General features: G+C 35.1%; 1 protein-coding gene across 2 annotated transcripts in view; it reads right to left on the bottom strand.

The window, feature by feature from the left end:
* RABEP1 (rabaptin, RAB GTPase binding effector protein 1) overlaps positions 1 to 18,881 on the bottom strand; it is a 104,209-nt gene that overhangs the window by 40,902 nt on the left and 44,426 nt on the right. For both annotated transcript variants that reach the window (XM_082860192.1, XM_082860191.1), the window contains exons 3-5: positions 6,397 to 6,600; positions 4,413 to 4,573; positions 1,104 to 1,223 (exon numbers count right to left, since the gene is read on the bottom strand). In XM_082860192.1, the coding sequence (XP_082716318.1) occupies positions 1,104 to 1,223; positions 4,413 to 4,573; positions 6,397 to 6,600 (485 nt within the window). The remainder of the gene's footprint in view (positions 1 to 1,103; positions 1,224 to 4,412; positions 4,574 to 6,396; positions 6,601 to 18,881) is intronic.

Below are 18,881 nucleotides of genomic sequence, written 5' to 3' on the forward strand. Positions count from 1 at the left end.
CACAGTAAGATTAATTAATTTGCCCAAGGTCATCCATCTAATAAATGTTGAGCTCTTAACTACTATGCTCTACTAGTGTATGAAATATAATCTCTCTCTCACTCTCTTAGTGACAGGATTCTATGTCTATTACATCTAAATCATTAATCAAGTTGCTCAAAACCCCTATATCCCTACTAATATGTTTTTTCTGCTTGCACTATCATTTGCTAAAGGACAGTTTAAATCTCCTACTATAATTGTGAATGTCAATTTCCCCTCATAATTGTCACTTTTAAGTTCACATATTTCAAGGCTATGTAAGATGCATTCAAGTGCATGACTGTCATATCTCATTGATGAATTATAAATTAGAAGGGGTCCCTCTTTATCTCTATTAATTCTGTTTTCCTTTCATCCTATCTGTTTCATATTACAATTGCTAAACCAAGTTTCTTTTGATTAGAATTTACAAGGCATTGCTTTAAGTCTCTTTTTTTTTTCCAATCCTACTTTACATTTTATTTTAGGTATACGTCTTATAAGCAATATAAATTTAGATTTTTAAAATCTAGTCTCTTTTAGTAGGTAATTATCACTTACTAGGATTATTGATACATGCCCATTTCTACACTCCGATATGTATTTCTACATTCCTATGTTGTGTTTCTGTTTACTACCTCTAAATTTTTTTTCTTTCTTTCCTACTATAATTATTAAAATGTTTGACATCCCCTTGTATTTTTTCTGTTGCGTCTTTATAGCCAACAAATCCAGCCACACTATAGCTATGTCAAAGATCAATTCTGGGGCTGATGTCAGAAAACAAAGTCACCTTTGAAAACTTTATTTTCCTTCATAACAAAACAAGAGAGATCAGGTCTCATTTTGATAAGAAAATAAACACTGACTTTGTAACAAAGCAGCACAAGCATCACTACTGTCATTATTTTAAATATCCATAAGGAGAAATCATCTCCAAACATTTTCTTGCATTTTCAAGAAAGCAAGAGTCTTAAGATGCATAGTTTAAATTACAGTTTACCCCCTTAGTATTCTAATTTTGCTCATAGCATTAGGGCAAAACCTTGGTTTCAAGCAAATGGATTACAATGTTTCACAACCTTTGAGGCCTCCAGCTCTTTAATCTTGTCTTCAGCCTCTGTCAGTTTATCTTTCAAAGCTGCAATTTCCTTCTCCATAGGCATCACAACAGACCGAAGTTTTTCAGCATCCTCTTGGGCCTACGGTTAAAAAGAATTAAATGCTACAACTTACTGATTTATTGCTTTTCTAAAAAACTCTGACCTCTCCACTTATTAAAATTAGTATAATAAATAAGTCTAGCAGGCACTGTATTAGCACTCACAAGATTGAACCACGTCTAACTTTTAAATGCTGCATTACTTTGAATGTCAAGTCATAATCACAGCTTTTCCAAATATTCCGTTTAGAACTTGGGAATAAGTAGGAAAATGGATCCACTACGACAAATTTGACTTTTTTTTTTTTTAAGTGAAAGCAGGTTTATTTAGAGAGATACACATTCCACAGACAGAATGCAGTCTGTCTCAGAAAGTGAAAGCAGCCACAAATTTGACTTTTTAATTAGTTGAGTAACTGAGTTGGAAAATATCTATATATAAAAGGAAATGCATATAATAAATAATTTTTATAATTCTGGTTACTAAATTAATGAAACCATAATCTCTTACAAATACTGAAAGGACTAATTAGTTTTTTAACATAAAAAATAGAACATTTATTTCCTAAAATATTAGAAAATTTTGTTTCTATAAAAGGGCTTCCATCTAATTCTTTAAACAGGGTATTTATCATTTTACTTTTGATATCTACATGAAACAAACCCAAAAAATAACCCTTAAAACCATGCTGCTTTCCATCCTTCATTCTCAAAAACATGGATTAAAAGGAAACAACATCCATAAACTAGTAAGTTGGTAAGAAACTTAATTTTATTTTATATACACACACGTATATTCACACAGAAACAAAGGCAGACTCAAAAAGTTAGCTTTTTTCCTTCTAGTGAAAATGAAAATTAATCTTATTCACTGAATTTAAAACAGTCCAAGCTTCTCCTAAAGTGTTCATGATAGGGAAAACATTTTCTATGCCAAAATGTGAGTGGAGATTAAAAAAAAAAATGATATCTCTCAGAAAAGAGAGACACACTTTGTTTTCCAGTGCTTGCAAAGTCATTTCATCATTTATTTTATTTTGAACTAAGTCCTGTTTGGAAAAGACATGTGAGCTTAAAATATCTTCAGCCAAGGCTAATTTGGGACGCTTATAGAGGTCTGCTGATTAAAATCATCAGGGAAAAAAAAGGAGAGAAGAAGCAAAGAATTAAATACAGATTGAGTTATTTATTAATGCAACGATGACCTCACAATTCCAAGTGATGCATATCATAACAAAACTTTTAAAGATGATTTTTTTAAATAACAGAAAGGTCACTAAAAACAAGGAAAAGCTGAGACACTATCACAGCCAAGAGAAGCCTAAGAGACATGACTAAATGTAATGTGGTATCCTGGATGGGATTTTGGAACAGAAAAAAGGACTTGGGTAAAAACTAATGAAATCTGAATACAAAGAAAGGACTTCAGTTAACAATAATCAATATTGAGTTATTAATTGTGACAAATGTTCCATACTAACATTAAGACGTTAATAGGGGAAACTGGGAGTGGAGTATATGGGAACTGTGTAGTATCTTCACAATTTTTCTGTAAATCAAAAACTGTTCTAAAAAATAAAGTTAACTTTAAAAAATAAAAATTTTAAAAAGGATAAAAAGTGGCAGACTGCAGAAATTATGACTATGAATATATAAGAAGAATGAAAAAAAAAACTATCCTCATGTGAATGGTACTGTGGCTCTGAATAAAATGTCTAATGATAGCATCAACTATGAATTACTCTGAAACGACCTGACAGAATTGAAGACTACCTACTTTGGCTAACTATGGTAGATGACTAAGTGACTAGTGATCATGAAGACATTGTCAGATCCTCATGAAGAAGCTGAATTACAATCTTTTCCTGAAATAAGACAATGTAACTAACTATTCCTCAAGGTTCAAGCTTTTGTTTTGGGTGTTGAGTTCTCATATGATTTTTACACTATAAAAAAAAATTAAATAAACTTCTAAATACATAAAAGTAGTCCTTGTATGAACCAAGATTATGATTAATTCAACTGAAAAGAAAAATCAAACTCTATTATTTTATATGTGATTTCAAATATATGTATGTATATAAATTAATAAATTAAAAGTTTCTGGGGCTTCCCTGGTGGCGCAGTGGTTGAGAGTTCACCTGCCGACGCAGGGGACACGGGTTCGTGCCCCGGTCCAGGAAGATCCCACATGCCGCAGAGCGGCTAGGCCCGTGAGCCATGGCCGCTGAGCCTGTGCGTCCGGAGCCTGTGCTCCGCCACGGGAGAGGCCACAACAGTGAGAGGCCCACGTACCGCAAAAAAAAAAAAAAAAAAAAAGTTTCTGTAATGGCCTACGTGGGGAAAGAATCTTAAAAAAGAAAAGAAAAAAGAGTGGATATATGTATATGTATAACTGATTCACTTTGCTGTACACCTAAAACTAACACAACATTGTAAATCAACTATACTCCAATAAAAATTTTTTAAATTAAAATTTAAAAATAAAGTAAAAGTTTACATAATCAAACTGGCCAAAAAGCTTTTTAAATTTTCTCAATGATAAAATATTTCATCTTATATTTAGTTGTTCTATGGTCAGGCATCTTACGGTAAAATGTTCAAGCATAATATGCAGTACATTCGTCACACAGGAACCAAGGTATACTGAGAAAGAAGGAAAACTAAAATCTGTTCTCAGGCTTCAGTTTAGACACAAACACCAAGCAACAACACTCATTCAACAAATATTTACTAAGCACCTATGCGCGAGACACTACTCTAAGCATTTACGATACACAACAAACAAGACTTCTGCCCTCGTGAAGCTTGCATTCTAGTAAGGAGGAAAAGGCAGCAAACAGTACTAAACATAATAAATAGGTGAATCTATGTACATTATAAGGAAATAAATGTTATGGAAAAAGAAAAATTAGAACAGGATAAGAACAAGTTGTGGTAGGTGGGGGAGGGAGGTGGGCAGGTTGCAATGTTAAATGGGGTGGTCAGGATAGGTCTCATGAGGTGGAGGCAATTAGTCAAAGATTTGAAGATGAGGGACTCAGCCAAACATATATCTGGGGGAAGGTCATCAAATTGTTTAGTACTATATTTAAGTCTGTGTCCAAATAATTTCTCTAACAGAAAACAAAAAAGTACAACTTCTATTACCATAATGATATTAGTTGAAGCATTACAACAAAAATATTTGGATTGAAATATTTCTATAGATGAATACATTCCTTCATACCTTTTTCATTTCATTTTCTAAATTTTCCTCCTCTTGACCTTCAGACAGCCTTCTCCTTAAATCAGCTATTTCCCTCTCTGCGGATTCTCGATACTGTGCCCACTGTGTCCGCTCCTGCTCCAGCCTAAGGTGGAACTGATGTTCATAGTCACGAACTGTTTCTACAAAACATCACCAAATATTTCTAAGCATTCTGGAAAAAATGTCCTGGCACACTAAAATTTTAAAAGTAGTTATATAAAGAATTTAAGCCTAGTTTCTGGAAATCTTTTAATTCACTAAAAACAAAAGCACTAAACTAACATTTCTAGTTCTTACTACACGTAGAAATTTTGCTAAGGACCTTAAATCATCTCTAATCTTCACAATAAATCTGTGCCACATATTATTTTACAGATGAGGAAAGCTTAGGAGAGGTTAAATACTCTGGCCAATATTTCATAACCAGAAAGAAACAGAGCTAGAATTCAAACCTAAGGCCAACTCTAAACCCTATGTTCTTAGATACAACACTATGACTCCTAAGACAATTATAACGTGTCACCACAATACAACTATATGCCTGAAAGGGTGAGAAAAGGGATATATTTTCAGAATGTTTTTACTATAACCCAAGATTCTAACTTGAGACAAATTCTATAAAGTCTTTATAAAATGACTTTATCTTTAATACAATCTTAAAACATGTGATAAACACTGCTGGTTGTCCATTAATTTCCACTCTTTCTTCTTTCCTCCTAACAAAACCCCAATTTTGTTTAGGAAGTCAACGGCCCAAATTTTAAAACTAGAGTTTCTAGATGCCTTGGTAGTTATGTGTAATCAGAAACCTCTATAAAGTGTGTGTGAGGGAGTGGGGCAGGGGGAAATATGCTGGAGATTTCTAGAAAGTTTTTGCTTTACTCAGGCAGACTGGAGGAAGAGCAGTCATTTTTTTCAGCCACAAGGCAAAATGAAGTTGAAAACCACATGCTAAGGGTGAAGGAAAAGAAAAGCTGAAGGAGCCTAGGACAGTGATGACATCAGGAACCACTGTACCCAGCCCTAGGTTACCTACCTCTGGATTTCTCATGTGAAAAAAACGAATTCTTATTTGGGTAAGCTGTTATGGTCAGGAATGTAACATGAGGCTTAGAGTAATCCCTAGGTGATGGCCACAAACTCAGAAAACAGTGCTTGTCTTCCCTGCCTTCTCACAGAGTACTAAGACAAAAGTGACACATAACTGCGAAGACGGGAAAAAGTGTCATCACTATTTCACATTTATATTATTAACAAAACTAATTCTGGAAACCCAAAGATTCAGGGGGCAGCTTATTTCATTATCATTTTTTCAGAAATGCAGGAATTAATAAGCACTAGTGCTAAAAGTTGATAGAGACTAAACTGCTACTCTTCCTTTGGACCAAAGGTCACCAGCTGGTAGCTCATAAAGCCTATTCTAACCCACAGGCCACTCTACCTCATAGACTGAGTGAAGATTTCACATAAAAATCCAAATTTTTCTTTACAATGTAAAATTATGGCAACACTGGCCTGGATGGGCAATAATTAGCTGGAACTAATAAGTGTAAATAGTAACTTCACTCTTTGCATGGGAGGTCTCTCCAGTTCTGCACACTTCCTGTGCCCACACACAGCTTCATTCATTGACATTACTGGCCTGCCTCTCCTATAAGAAAATCCATTATGAAGCCCTGCTTTAAACCTTATAATGAACTATAGTTTTCATTTAATGCAGTATCTCTGTAACACTCTCATCATAATTCTCCATTATTAAATTTGTTAAAGATACAGATGATATACCCATTGGCTTCCCTTTTATTTTGAATATGACAGTACATCTTGAAGATGGTAATACATAAAGCCACAAATGAAACATAAATGAAACTCAGGATATATTTTAAGACCTTCTGAAAATGTTCTCAATCATCAGAATCAGTTAGCTTAGAAAATCATAAAATAGATCTGTCTTTATCTTTACCTTTCATAACAGCCTGAAGTGAAGCAACTTCTTCTCTCCACTGTCTTTTCACTTCATCTATAGCTTCTTGCTTGGTATTCTCAGACACCGTGGCAATGGCCTTGATATTTTCCATCTCTGCTTGGGCTTCCCACAGCTGTGTCCGAAGATGTCCCAAATCATCTTGTGCAGCTTGTAAAACTGCATTTTGCCTCTTCAGATCCTCTAGGAAAAAAAGTAAAAGACTTTCCATTAATGAAAAGTTTACCTTTATCAGGCTGACATTCTAATGAAAAAATTAAGCATTACTTTTTTATATGTTAACTTAGAAAATCATTTTAATAAAGGTAAGATTTAACGTATGCTGGGTATCACGAATCAATTATTAACTATCTAACCAAAGAGTGATTAAGGCCACATAGTTTTAGAACTAAATTTAGGCTCTTTCACCCACTGGCTAACTTATTTAACCTCTCTGGCCTCAGTTTCCATATCTACAAAATTAGAATAAAAATACCCACCTCAGAAAGTTGTTTTAATGATAAAACAAGTTATTGAAACACAATTCAAGAAATGGTTAATAAAAGAAGAAAGCCAGAGTACATGGCCGATAACTAGGTCTAGGCTTTTTTAAAGTTGGGATTAATTTCTTGGCACCCCTTTACCATCTCTTAAATATTAAATTGATCTGATGTGCCTACTACATGATTTAAGCCTAAGTAGGATATCTGTTCGGCCAAATTGACTTCCAAAAAAGATGAACCTACCAACAGTATATAGGGGTGTGTCTGTTTTCTCACACCCTTACCAACAGTCACTATTTTCCATTTTTTTAAGTCCTTGCCCACATCATGGGTAGAAAATGGTGAGTTTTAAAATCTGTATTTCCCTATTAATAGAGAGGTTGAGTATCTTTTCATACATTTATTAGCGACCAGTATTTCCTCTTTGGTGATATCTTTTACCTGTGATTTCCAATGAATTGTTTTTCTTCTAATTTGGGAGAATATTTTATACATACTAGATATTAATACTATTTTATCTTACAAAACTGTTCCCAGTCTGCTGCTGTTTGTCTCAACTTCTTTTTTTGTTTTTTTTTGCGGTACGTGGGCCTCTCACTGTTGTGGTCTCTCCCGCTGCGGAGCACAGGCTCCGGACACACAGGCTCAGCGGCCATGGCTCACGGGCCTAGCCGCTCCACGGAATGTGGGATCTTCCCGAACCGGGGCACGAACCTGTGTCCCCTGCATCGGCAGGCGGACTCTCGACCACTGCGCCACCAGGGAAGCCCTCAACTTTCTTTTTAAAAAATATTTATGCAGAAGAACTGTTCATCTTTGCAAAGTCATCAATTTCCTTTACGGAGCACAATAACTACCTCGACCAGCCATGAAAACAATTTAAGTTCTAACGCTACTACTAACAGCTGTGTAACTTTAATGGCATCACAAGGCCATCAAGCCAGAATAATGGCAACACTTTTCTGTATAAACTTCTAAGTACTTGAAAAACGTCAAATAGATAGTATCAATGAAAGAACTTTTAAAAGTTGTAAAGATATTCATCATTATCAAACAATCACAGGAATTAACAATTTGGTAGTTCAAATAACAGGAAAAAACCTAGTCATACTAATTTTAAGTGAAGTCATTTAAGAAATCTTTACTCTCTCAACGTCAGTTTCACATCATTTTGTCCCCACTATTAAAATATTTTGAAACACTAGCCAGACACTTATAAGCATTAGTTGCAGAAAGTAACTATCTAAAGTATCCTGAAGGCAAGATGGCTATCTAATAAATAGTGGTAGGTGTGTGACTGGGTATGACCCAGAAACTGAGTAAAGACATAAACACGTGAAACCACAAAAGTGTGTGTGTGTATCAACTCTATATTCTAAGTGCTATTTCATAAAATGTGAAATAAAAGACAAAGCATTATTTCTGGAATACTTTATTAATTTCTGAGAAATTAATACAATTCTGTCAAGGCTCAAGTTTATATACTTAACACCACCTCATGCTAATTATCCCTGCTACTTTTGACTTCTTGGAGATCACCCAGAGCTATTCACTAACACATTGTCACCATGAAAAGAAAAACTGCAAATAAATAATAAACCTAAATACTAATTTTGGCATGCTTCCTCACAGTTAAAAGCAGTATAGAGATCCTGGAGGAAGAGTGGATCAAATTTTATTCCTGACTCACTTTATAAATATTTACATAAGACATAATATACATTATTTATTATACATGATATATAGTATATATGTTAAATATATGTATATGTGTATATTTAAACCAGGAAACAAACAGAACTTAAAAAAATTTTGTAACAAAGCATTTCAAACATGGTAGCCAATAGTACAAATTATTAAAGAACAATTTTTTTGTTTTTGCATATGTAATTATGAAGATTTACAAACTCAAAAGTTGAGAGCATTATATTACAACAATCTTCCACATACCTATCACCAATTATAATGATTTTGCCATTTACTTCAACTATTCTTTTTTAAAAGTAAGTCCCAGAAACTGTATTACAGTATCTAATGCACTACATATGCATCTCTGAAAACATGGATATTTTCTTACATATACACAGTGCCACTGTCACACCTAACTAATAATTGTTTGATATAATCTAATACTCAATCTTAGTGAAATTTCCCCAATTGCCACTAAAATGTCTTCTTGAAGATTTGTTTGAATTAGGATCCAAACAAGACACTTCATTTGGTGATACTCATACTTTATAAAATATTTCACAGAAACAAATATAAAGAATTCTGTAATGGACACCTATTACCTATCACCCGGCTTAATAATTTTTAACATTATTGCTACATCAGCTTCAATTTCTTTTTAACCTTAAGAAATGAAACATTACAAATACACTACTTTCTTCAGAGTAACAACTATCAGGAATTTGGAGTTATCATTACCATGCATATTTCACACCTTTATGTTACAGGTTTTTAAACCTTAAGGCTCTCGTAGCATAGTATTCTTCTGCAATTACCTCACATCCATCAGTTTTTGAGATTGCTAATACATGCAACTACCTCATTCGTTAACTGCAATACCAGAGTACCAATAGATCAGCTATTATAGTTCAGGGGCATTCACGTGTGAGCTAGGAATCTACTTTTTCTATACAGATGTTCCCCTTGTTCTAAACTCTTGCCCCAGTCTTCCCATGTTTATAATGTCATCTATGTCATATATCATATTTCTACATAAATGTGGATCTGATTATGAAACCTCTATGCTATAAATATGGTCTATTTGTCTATTCTCATGCCAATACTACATTGTCTAGACTAGTATAGCATTATTTATAATATTTAGCATAATCTTGTGTATGTTTAAAATTTTCCATAGTAAATAATTTTAAAAGCCCATGATAGTTTTGAATAAAGTGGGGGGACTTGGCCTCCCAGATACCAAAAATTATTATAAGCCTCATGCACCAATCACTCAGATCCAGCAACCATACCCCCACAGGCAATCTTGTCCCATCCACCAGTTTGCATTCTACAACTTATTGTTTTGAGGTAAGTCCCAGACATTTTTTTAAATTAATAAACCTTACTTTTTAGGGCAATGTTGGGTTCACAGCAAAACTGAGCAGAAAGTACAGAGTTCCCATAAACTCCCTGCCTCCCCACGCACAACCTCCTCTACTGCTGACATCCCCCACCACAGCAGTACCTCTGTCACCATCTCTGAACTTACAGTGACACATCCTTATTAGTCGCAGTCCACAGTTTACATCAGGATAACGTATAATGATGTGTGTCCACCAATCTTATGCAGAAAAGTTTCACTGCCCTAAAAATCCTCTCTGCTTTGCTTAGTCATTCCTCCTATCCTCCTAACCCCTGGCAACCACTTAGCTTTTTCACTGTCTCGATAGTTTTGCCTTTTCCAGAAAGTCATACAGTTAGAATACACAGATTCTTTTCAGATTGGCTTCTTTCACTTCATAATACACATCTGTTTCCTCTATGACTTTTCATGACTTGAGAGCTCATTTCCTTTTCACACTGAATAATATTCCACTGTACCACAGTTCACCTGCTCACCTACTGAAGGACATCTTGGTTGCTTCCAAGTTTTGGCAATTATGAATAAAGTTGCTATAAACATCCATGTGCAGGTTTTTGCATGGACATACATTTTCAATTCATTCAGGTAAATACCAAGGATCAAAATTGCTGAATCATATGCTAAGAGTATACTTACTTTTGTAAAAAACTGCCCAACTGCCTTCCAAAGTGGCTGTACCATTTTGCATTCCCACCAGCAATGAATGAAAGTACCTGTTGCTCCACATCATCAGCAGCTTTTGGTGTTTTAGATTTGAGCCATTTTAATAGGTGTGTAGTGATTGCTCATTGTTTTAACGTATTCACAGACTGGTGCAACCATCACCACAATCAACTTTGGAACATTTTAATCACCCCAGAAAGAAATCCAATACTTTTTATCACCCCCCAACCCTCTAACCTGGCAGTCTTAGGCAACCACTAATCTACTTTCTATCCCTATCACCTATTCTGGACATTTCATATAAATGGAATCATACATACTTTGTGACTGGCTTTTGTCACTTACCATAGTCCTTTCAAGGTTCATCTATGTTGTACTATCAGTATGTCATTCCCTTTTATGGAGGAATAACAAAAACAATTTGTTTATTCATGTATCAGTTGACGTATATTTGGTTGTTCGTCACTTTTTTGACTACTATGAATGCTGCTGCTATGAAAATTCACATAGAAATTTATGTATGGACATGTTTTCTTACGAAAACATGGACCTGTTTTCTTTTCTCTTGTATATACTTAGAAGTGGAACTGCTGGGTCAAATGGTAACTCTATGATTAACCATTTGAGGAACTGAAAGGCTGTTTTACAAAGTTACTAGACCATTTAACATTCCTGTCAGCAATGTATGAGGGTTTTGATTTTCCACATCTTTGCCAACTCTTGTTATTAACCAACTTGGATATAGCCATCTTAATGGGTGTGAAGTGGCATCTCATTGTAATTTTGTGCTTCCCTGGTAGATAATGACATTGAGCATCTTAACATGTGCTTACTGACCATTTATGTATCTTCTCTGGATAAATGTCTATTCAGAACTGTTCACCATTTTTAATTGGGCTGTCTTTTATTATTGAATTGTAAGAGTCCTTTATATAAGCTAGATAAAAGTCCCTTATCTGATAAAATATTTGCAAACTTTTCTCCCATTTGGTGGATTGTCTTTTCACTTTTTGGATAGTGTACTTGGGAGCACAAAATTTTTTAATTTTTCACAAAGTCCAACTTATCTAATTTTTCATTGTTTGTTTCTGCTTGTAGTGTCATATCTAAGAAATCACTGCTGAATCCAAAGTCACAAAGATTTACCCCTACATTTTCTCCTAAGAGTTTTATAGCTTACTTTTTAAACCTAGGTCCTTGACACTTTTGTAGATGCCAGGGATCCAATGTCCTTCTATAGCATGTAGACATGCAGATGTCTCAATACACTTCATTTAAAAGATGATTCCTGCCCTGCTAAATTGTTCTGGCACCTTGCAGGAAATCAATTTTTCGTATATATTTCTGGATTCACAATTCTATTACACTGAATTACTCCTATCCTTATACCAGAACCACACACTATCTTGATTACTGTTGCTTTGTAGTAAGTTTTGTGATTCCTCCAACTTTGTTTTCCAAGAATATTTGGCTGTTCTGGATCCCTAGCATTTTCACACAAATTTTAGGGTCAAACTGTCAACTTCTACAAAGAAAGCAACTGAGATACTGAAAGACACTGCATTACATCTGTATATCAGGGGAGTATTGCTAATGCTAAATCTTTTGATGTATGAACATGGGATGTCTTTCCAGTTATTTAGACCTCTAAGTTTTTTTTCACCAGTGTTTTTGAACTTCCCAGAGTGTAAGTGTACAATAAGTACACTTGTTAAATTTCTTTATTATTCTTTTTTTTTTTTTTTTTGGCCACACCACACAGCATGTGGGATCTTCCCGGACCAGGGATTGAACCTGTGTCCCCTGCAGTGGTGCAGTGGAAGCGTGGACTCTTAACCACTGGACTGACAGGGAAGTTCTATTATTCATTTTTGATGCTATTGTAACTGAAATTGTTTCCTTAATTTCATTTTCAGATTACTCGTTGCAAGTGTATGGAAATACAGCTGGTTTTTGTATATTCATCTTGTATCCTGCAACCCTGCTGAATTCATATATTACTACAAATGTTTTTTTAGTGGATTCCCTATGATTTTATATAAAAGAGGTTATCTAAGAATAGAAATAGTTTTACTTCTCCCTTCCAATCTGGATTCCTTTTTATTCCCCCACCCGCCCCGTTTCCTTTTGGCCTAATTGCTCTGGATGAATAGAAGTGGTGAAAGTGGACATCACTGTCTTGTTCCAATCTTACGGAGAAAGCATTCAGTCTTTAACCATTAAGTGTGATAACGTTAGCTTCGGGCTTTTTGTAGATACCCTTTATCAGGTTGAAGTTTCCTTCTGTTCCTAGTTCGGTTAGTGTTTTTATCATAAAAGGGTGTTGAATTTTGTCAAATGCCTTTTCTGTGTCTTTAGAGACGATCGTAAGTTTTTGTTTTTCATCCTATTAATGTGGTGCGTTACATTAACTGATTTTTCAGGTATTGAACCAACCTTGCATTGTTAGGATAAATCCAATTTAGTCATGGTATATCATTCTTCTTATGTGTTGCTGACTTTCTTGCTAGTATTTTGCTGAGGATTTTTGCATCTATATCCATAAGGAATATTGGTCTGTAATTTTTTGGTTTTGTTTTTTGCTTGTGATGTCCATGTTGTTTTGATATAGGGTAATAATACTAGCTTCATAAAATGAGTATGGAAGTGCATCCTCCTGTCTACTTTTTAGAAGAGTTTGAGAAGAATTAGTGTTAATTCTTTGAACATATGGTAAAATTCACTACTTAAGCCATCTGAACCTAGGCTTTTCTTTTCATATTTTGTGGGTAGTTTTTTAATTACCAATTCAATCTCTTTATTTGCTATGGGTCTAATTCAGATTTTCTACTTCTTTAGTCAGTTTTGGTATTTGTATCTTTCTAGGAATTTGTCCACTTCCTCATTCACAGTATTCCCTTACACTTCTTTTTAATTTCTGTAAGGTCAGTAGTAATGGCCCTGTATTCATTTCTTGGTCAATCTAGCTAAAGATTTGTCAATTTGTTGGTCTTTCCAAAGAAAGCACTATCAGTTTCACTGATTTTCATCACTGATTTTTCTATTCTGTGCTTCACTGATTTTTTACTTTAATCTTATTAATTCCTTCTTTCTACTTGCTGTAGGTTTCATTAACACTTTTTCCAGTGTCTTAAGGTAAAAGATTAGTGATTTGAAATATTTCATTTTTTACACAGGCATTTATAGTTACGTATGTCTAAGAACTGATGTAGCTGCATCACATAAGGATTGGAATGGTATGTCTACAATTCCATTTATCTCAAAGCATTTTCTAATTTTCTTTGTGATTTCTCTTCCAGCTACTGACTACTCAGGAGTGTATTACCTAATTTCCACATATTTGTGAGCTTCCCAAATTTCATTCCATTGTGGTCAGAGAACAAACATGGTATTATCACTCCTTTTATACTCAAATCTTCTACTTCCTTGTTGATCTTCTCCGTGGAATACTGAAAAATACAACTCTTATTGTCAAACTGTGTATTTCTCCCTTCATTTCTGTCAGTTTGCTTCCTGTATTGTGGGACTCTGTAGTTAGATGTGTATGTAACTATTTTGTCTTCCTGATGGATCGGTCCTTTGTCACTATAAAATGTCATTCTTTACTACCATTTTTGGTTTAAAATCTATTTTCCCTGATATTAGTATGGTCTTTCCAGCTTTCTTATTGTTGCTGTAGGCAAAATACATTTTTTTCAGACTTTCACTTTCACTCTATTTGTATCTTTGAATCTAAAATGTATCAACTAGACAGCATATAGTTGGATCTTGTTTTATTAACCACTCTGAAACTCTCTGCCTTTTGTTTGGATTCTTTAATCCATTCACATTTAATACTATTAATATCACAATATTGTTGGATTTAAGTTTGCAACTTTTGTTTACTGTATCTTATGTCCTTTTGCTCCTGTTCTTCTTTCATTGCTTTCTTTTGACTTAAGTGAATAATTTCTAATGTAACATATTAATTCCTTTCAAAATTGTTTCATTATATTTTCTTGTGTTATTTCTTTAGTGGTTGCTCTAGGGCTTACCATGTACATCTATTTTTTTTTAATATTTATTTATTTATTTAGGCTGCACCGGGTCTTACTTGCAGCACATGGGATCTTCATTGTGGCATGCAAGATCTTTTTAGTTGCAGCATGTGGACCTCTTAGTGGCAGCATGCAAACTCTCAGATGCAGCAGGCATGCGGGACCTAGTTCCCTGATCAGGGATCGAACCCGGGCCCCCTGCATTGGAAGCACAGAGTCTTACCCACTGGACCACCAGGTAAGTCTTATTACCATATACATCTTAATAGAATCTACTTCAGATTTGTATAACCCTAATACCCATGAAACATAGAAATGTTACTCCTCTATAGCTCTCTTCCCTTTCTCCATGTCTATGCTATTATTGCTATACACACTGCCACCTACATATGTTATACACCCAATGATACACTGTTATACTTATTGCTTCATATAATTGTCTTTAAAAATCTGAGAAAAGAAAGGAGACCAAGTATATATTTATACCATCTGTTATATCGCCCTTCTTATATACTATTTCTGGCTTTCTCCACTTGATGTTGTGGGTTGGAATTACTATCTGGTGTCATTTCCTTAGTCCAATATAGCTTTCCTCCCATCCAACTCCTTTGTGTTGATATTGGCAAATATACTAAATTTCCATTTGCTATGGGCTCAATAAAGCAAATATAAATATATGTGTAGTATTTTATGTGTATATATATACATATAAAAAATACACAATTACCTTTACTGGGGACTCTGTTTTTCTCATGTGAATTCAAATTACTGTCTATAATTACTTGCTTTCAACTGAAGAACTTCCTTTAGTATTTTTTATAAGGCAGTCTGCTAAGAAAAAAATTCTCTCCGTTTTTTGGGTTTTTGTTGTTGTTGTTTTTTTGTGGTATGCAGGCCTCTCACTGTTGTGGCCTCTCCTGTTGCAGAGCACAGGCTCTGGACGCGCAGGCTCAGCGGCCATGGCTCACGGGCCTAGCCGCTCTGCGGTATGTGGGATCTTCCCAGACCGGGGCACGAACCCATGTCCCCTGCATCGGCAGGCAGACTCTCAACCACTGCGCCACCAGGGAAGCCGTTTTTTTTTTTATTATTAATCTGAGAATATCTTTATTTCATCTTCATGTTAGAAAGATGCTTTTGCTATATATAGGCTTCTTGGTTAAGTTTTTTCCCCCCCCTTTGAGCATTAAATGTAATCCCACTGCCTTGCTTCCATTGTTTCTAATGAGAGGTCAGCTGTAAATCTTATGATGTGTCTCTGTGTGGATCTCTTTGCACACCTCTATACTACTTGGAGTTCAATGAGCTTCTTAGATGTGCAGTTTACTGCTTTTCATCAAATTTGGAAATTTTTCATCCATTTCCTCTTCAATTATTTTTTCTTTTCCTCTCTTTTCTCTTTCTAGCACTCCCATTATGTGTTTACTGACATATTTAATGATGTCCCACATTTCTACAATGCTCTTCATTTTTCTCTTTTCTTTCTGTACTTCAGACTGGATAATCTTAACTGACCTATCTTTAAGTTAATAAATTCTTTCTTCTGCCAGTTCAAATCTACTGTTGAGCTTCTATAGTGAATTTTTCATTTTAGTTATTATGATTTTCAACCCCAGAATTTCCATTGGGTTCTTTGTTACAATTTCTCCTTATTGATATTCTCTATTTGATGAAACACTGTCACACTTTACTTCTTTAAGCATAGTTTTCTTCAGCTCTTTAAATGTACTTATGACTTCCTTGAAGTCTCTGTCTGTTAAATCTGACATCTGGTCACCCTCATACGCACTGCATGTTTTTTTTCCTTTGTACGGGCCACAGTTTCTCCTAATTTTTTTTTGTTTGAAAACATTTTTGTAATACACTGCAATAACTCTGGTACTGGTTCAGCCCTACTCCCTTACCAGCTTGTTACTGTCGTCTGCTGTTTGTTTGTTTAGTGGTTGACTGGATTTTAGTAAAGTCTATTTCTTCTCTCCCACTTCCTCCAACTCCTGCAGTGTGAAACCTCTGATGTTGCTCCTCAGAAGGTACAGATTTGGACATGTGCAGTCACTGGGATGACAACAGTTTTCGCAGGGCTCCCTTCTGAGTATCTCTTTCCCTGACCCACATCCGTCAAACTCTATACTCACCTGCTGGTGCTCTTCTGAGTGATATATCTGCTTTAGGAACAGGGCACTGAGTGGCGGGAGATGAAGTGGTAGCCTCTGATGTCCTTGGCTTGCTTCTCCCAGCATAGAACCTCCACCCAACAAACAAGTTAGAGCAAAGGCTATCAGGGCCCCAATATTCTCAGTATGTAGCACCCAAGTTAGAGCCTGCATCCTAAGGAATAGGGGCCAGAGGGAAGAAAAGAGTTCCAGATCTCTTGGCCACACTCAACTGATACTTATCCTCTACAACAAGTGGCTGGGGTGGGGCGAGTTCTATGGTCCTCAACTGTGAACTCAGGAGAGAGGGAAACCTGTGTTCCCAGCATCACCTGCCTGGAGTGCAGTTTCCATCACACCAGGCTGGGAAAGAAGAAGGAGGAAGTGGTTCATGGATCAAATGTCCCAGACTCTGTTTTTACCAAGATTTAACAGATTTTCTGGGAAAAATGTTTCATTTGCTATATGCCTTAGGACTACTTCTAGAGACTTTAAATGGTTGTTCTTTAAAATAATTTTCCCAAGTTTTGCTGGGCAGTGGGTCTGTGGAGCTCCTCATATTACCATTCTAGAAATGGACCTCTCAAACTTATCATTTACCCATAAATATTTCAGTATGTAACCCTAAAAGATAAAGGCCATTTTTTTAAAGTACATGTAACATAAAATTTACCATTTTCATCATTTTTAAGTGTACAGTTCAGTGGTGTTAAGTTATTCACCTTGTTGTGCAACCAATCTCCAGAACTTGTCATCTTACAAAACTAAAACTATACCCACTAAACAGCAACTCCCTATTTCCCTGCCTCCTCTAAGCCCCTGGCAACCACATTCTACTTTCTTTCTCTAAGTTTAGTTTTTCTAGGCACCTCATATAAGTGAAATCATACTGTCTTTTTCTGACTGCCTTATTTCACTTTATAAGGACCATTTTCACACTTGAAAAAAATTAATACCTGAATATCATCAAACCAGTCTTGAAATTTCCACTTGTCTAATGTTTTTAAAACAGTTCAGCTCTTTGAATCAGAATCCAAAAATGTCCATATACTACAGCTAGTTGATATATATCTTAAGTCTCTATTAATCTATAGGTTTCTCCCTCCATCTCTTTTCTCCTTGTACTTTATTTGTTGAGGAAACTAGGTTGTCTCGTAGAACTTCGCACAGTCTGGATTTGCTAACTGCATACCTATAACATAGATGAACTTGTTCCTTTTTTCTTTGCATTTCCTATAAATTGGCAGTTACCTATAGTGGGTCACCATCTTCTTGAGCCTGTTCTTCCTTCTAAATCTGAAGACAGTCTGGAAGATCCAAAAGGGAATAAACTAGATTTTCACTGGAATTGCTCTGAACTTATAGACTGAAGTGAAAGTTAGCATCTTTACAACACTAAGTCTTTCCACCTATGAACATGGTATCCCATTCCATTTATTCAGGCTTTCTTTTATGTCCTTTAACACTGTTTTATAACTTTCCTCTATAAAAGTTTTGCACACCTTTGTTTAGACTTATTCCCAAGTGACTAAGGATTATGATTCTTTTTCTTTTTTTTATTTACTTCAGGGTTGCTTTTTCTTCTTTTACTTCTCTAGTTGTTACTGATATGGAGAAACATTATTGATTCTTCTATATTGATCTTCATACCAACAATGCTGATAACTCTCTTTAGTTCTAATAGTGTGGATTCTCTTGGTTCCTCTATTTTGTTAATCATATGGACTCCACAGAGACAAAATTATCATTAACTTCCCAAATTTTATAACTAATTTCTTTCTATTTTATTACATTGGCCAGGAGGACCTACAGTATTAAAATGAATTAAAGTACTGACAATAGGCCTTCTTATCTTGTTTTATCATGAAGTATAATATATTCTGTTAGTTTCTAATAGAAACAGAGAGGCCCCCTCAATTCCTCATTTGCTAGGAACTAGTATGAACTCGTATTACTAAAGTGTATTAACTTTTATTGAATGTGCTTTCTGGTTTTTCTCATTTGTTAATGCAGTGAGTTACATCAATAGATGTTG

This window comes from Leucopleurus acutus (assembly GCF_964270905.1).
Source record: "Leucopleurus acutus genome assembly, chromosome: 19".
Taxonomy (NCBI): domain Eukaryota; kingdom Metazoa; phylum Chordata; class Mammalia; order Artiodactyla; family Delphinidae; genus Leucopleurus; species Leucopleurus acutus.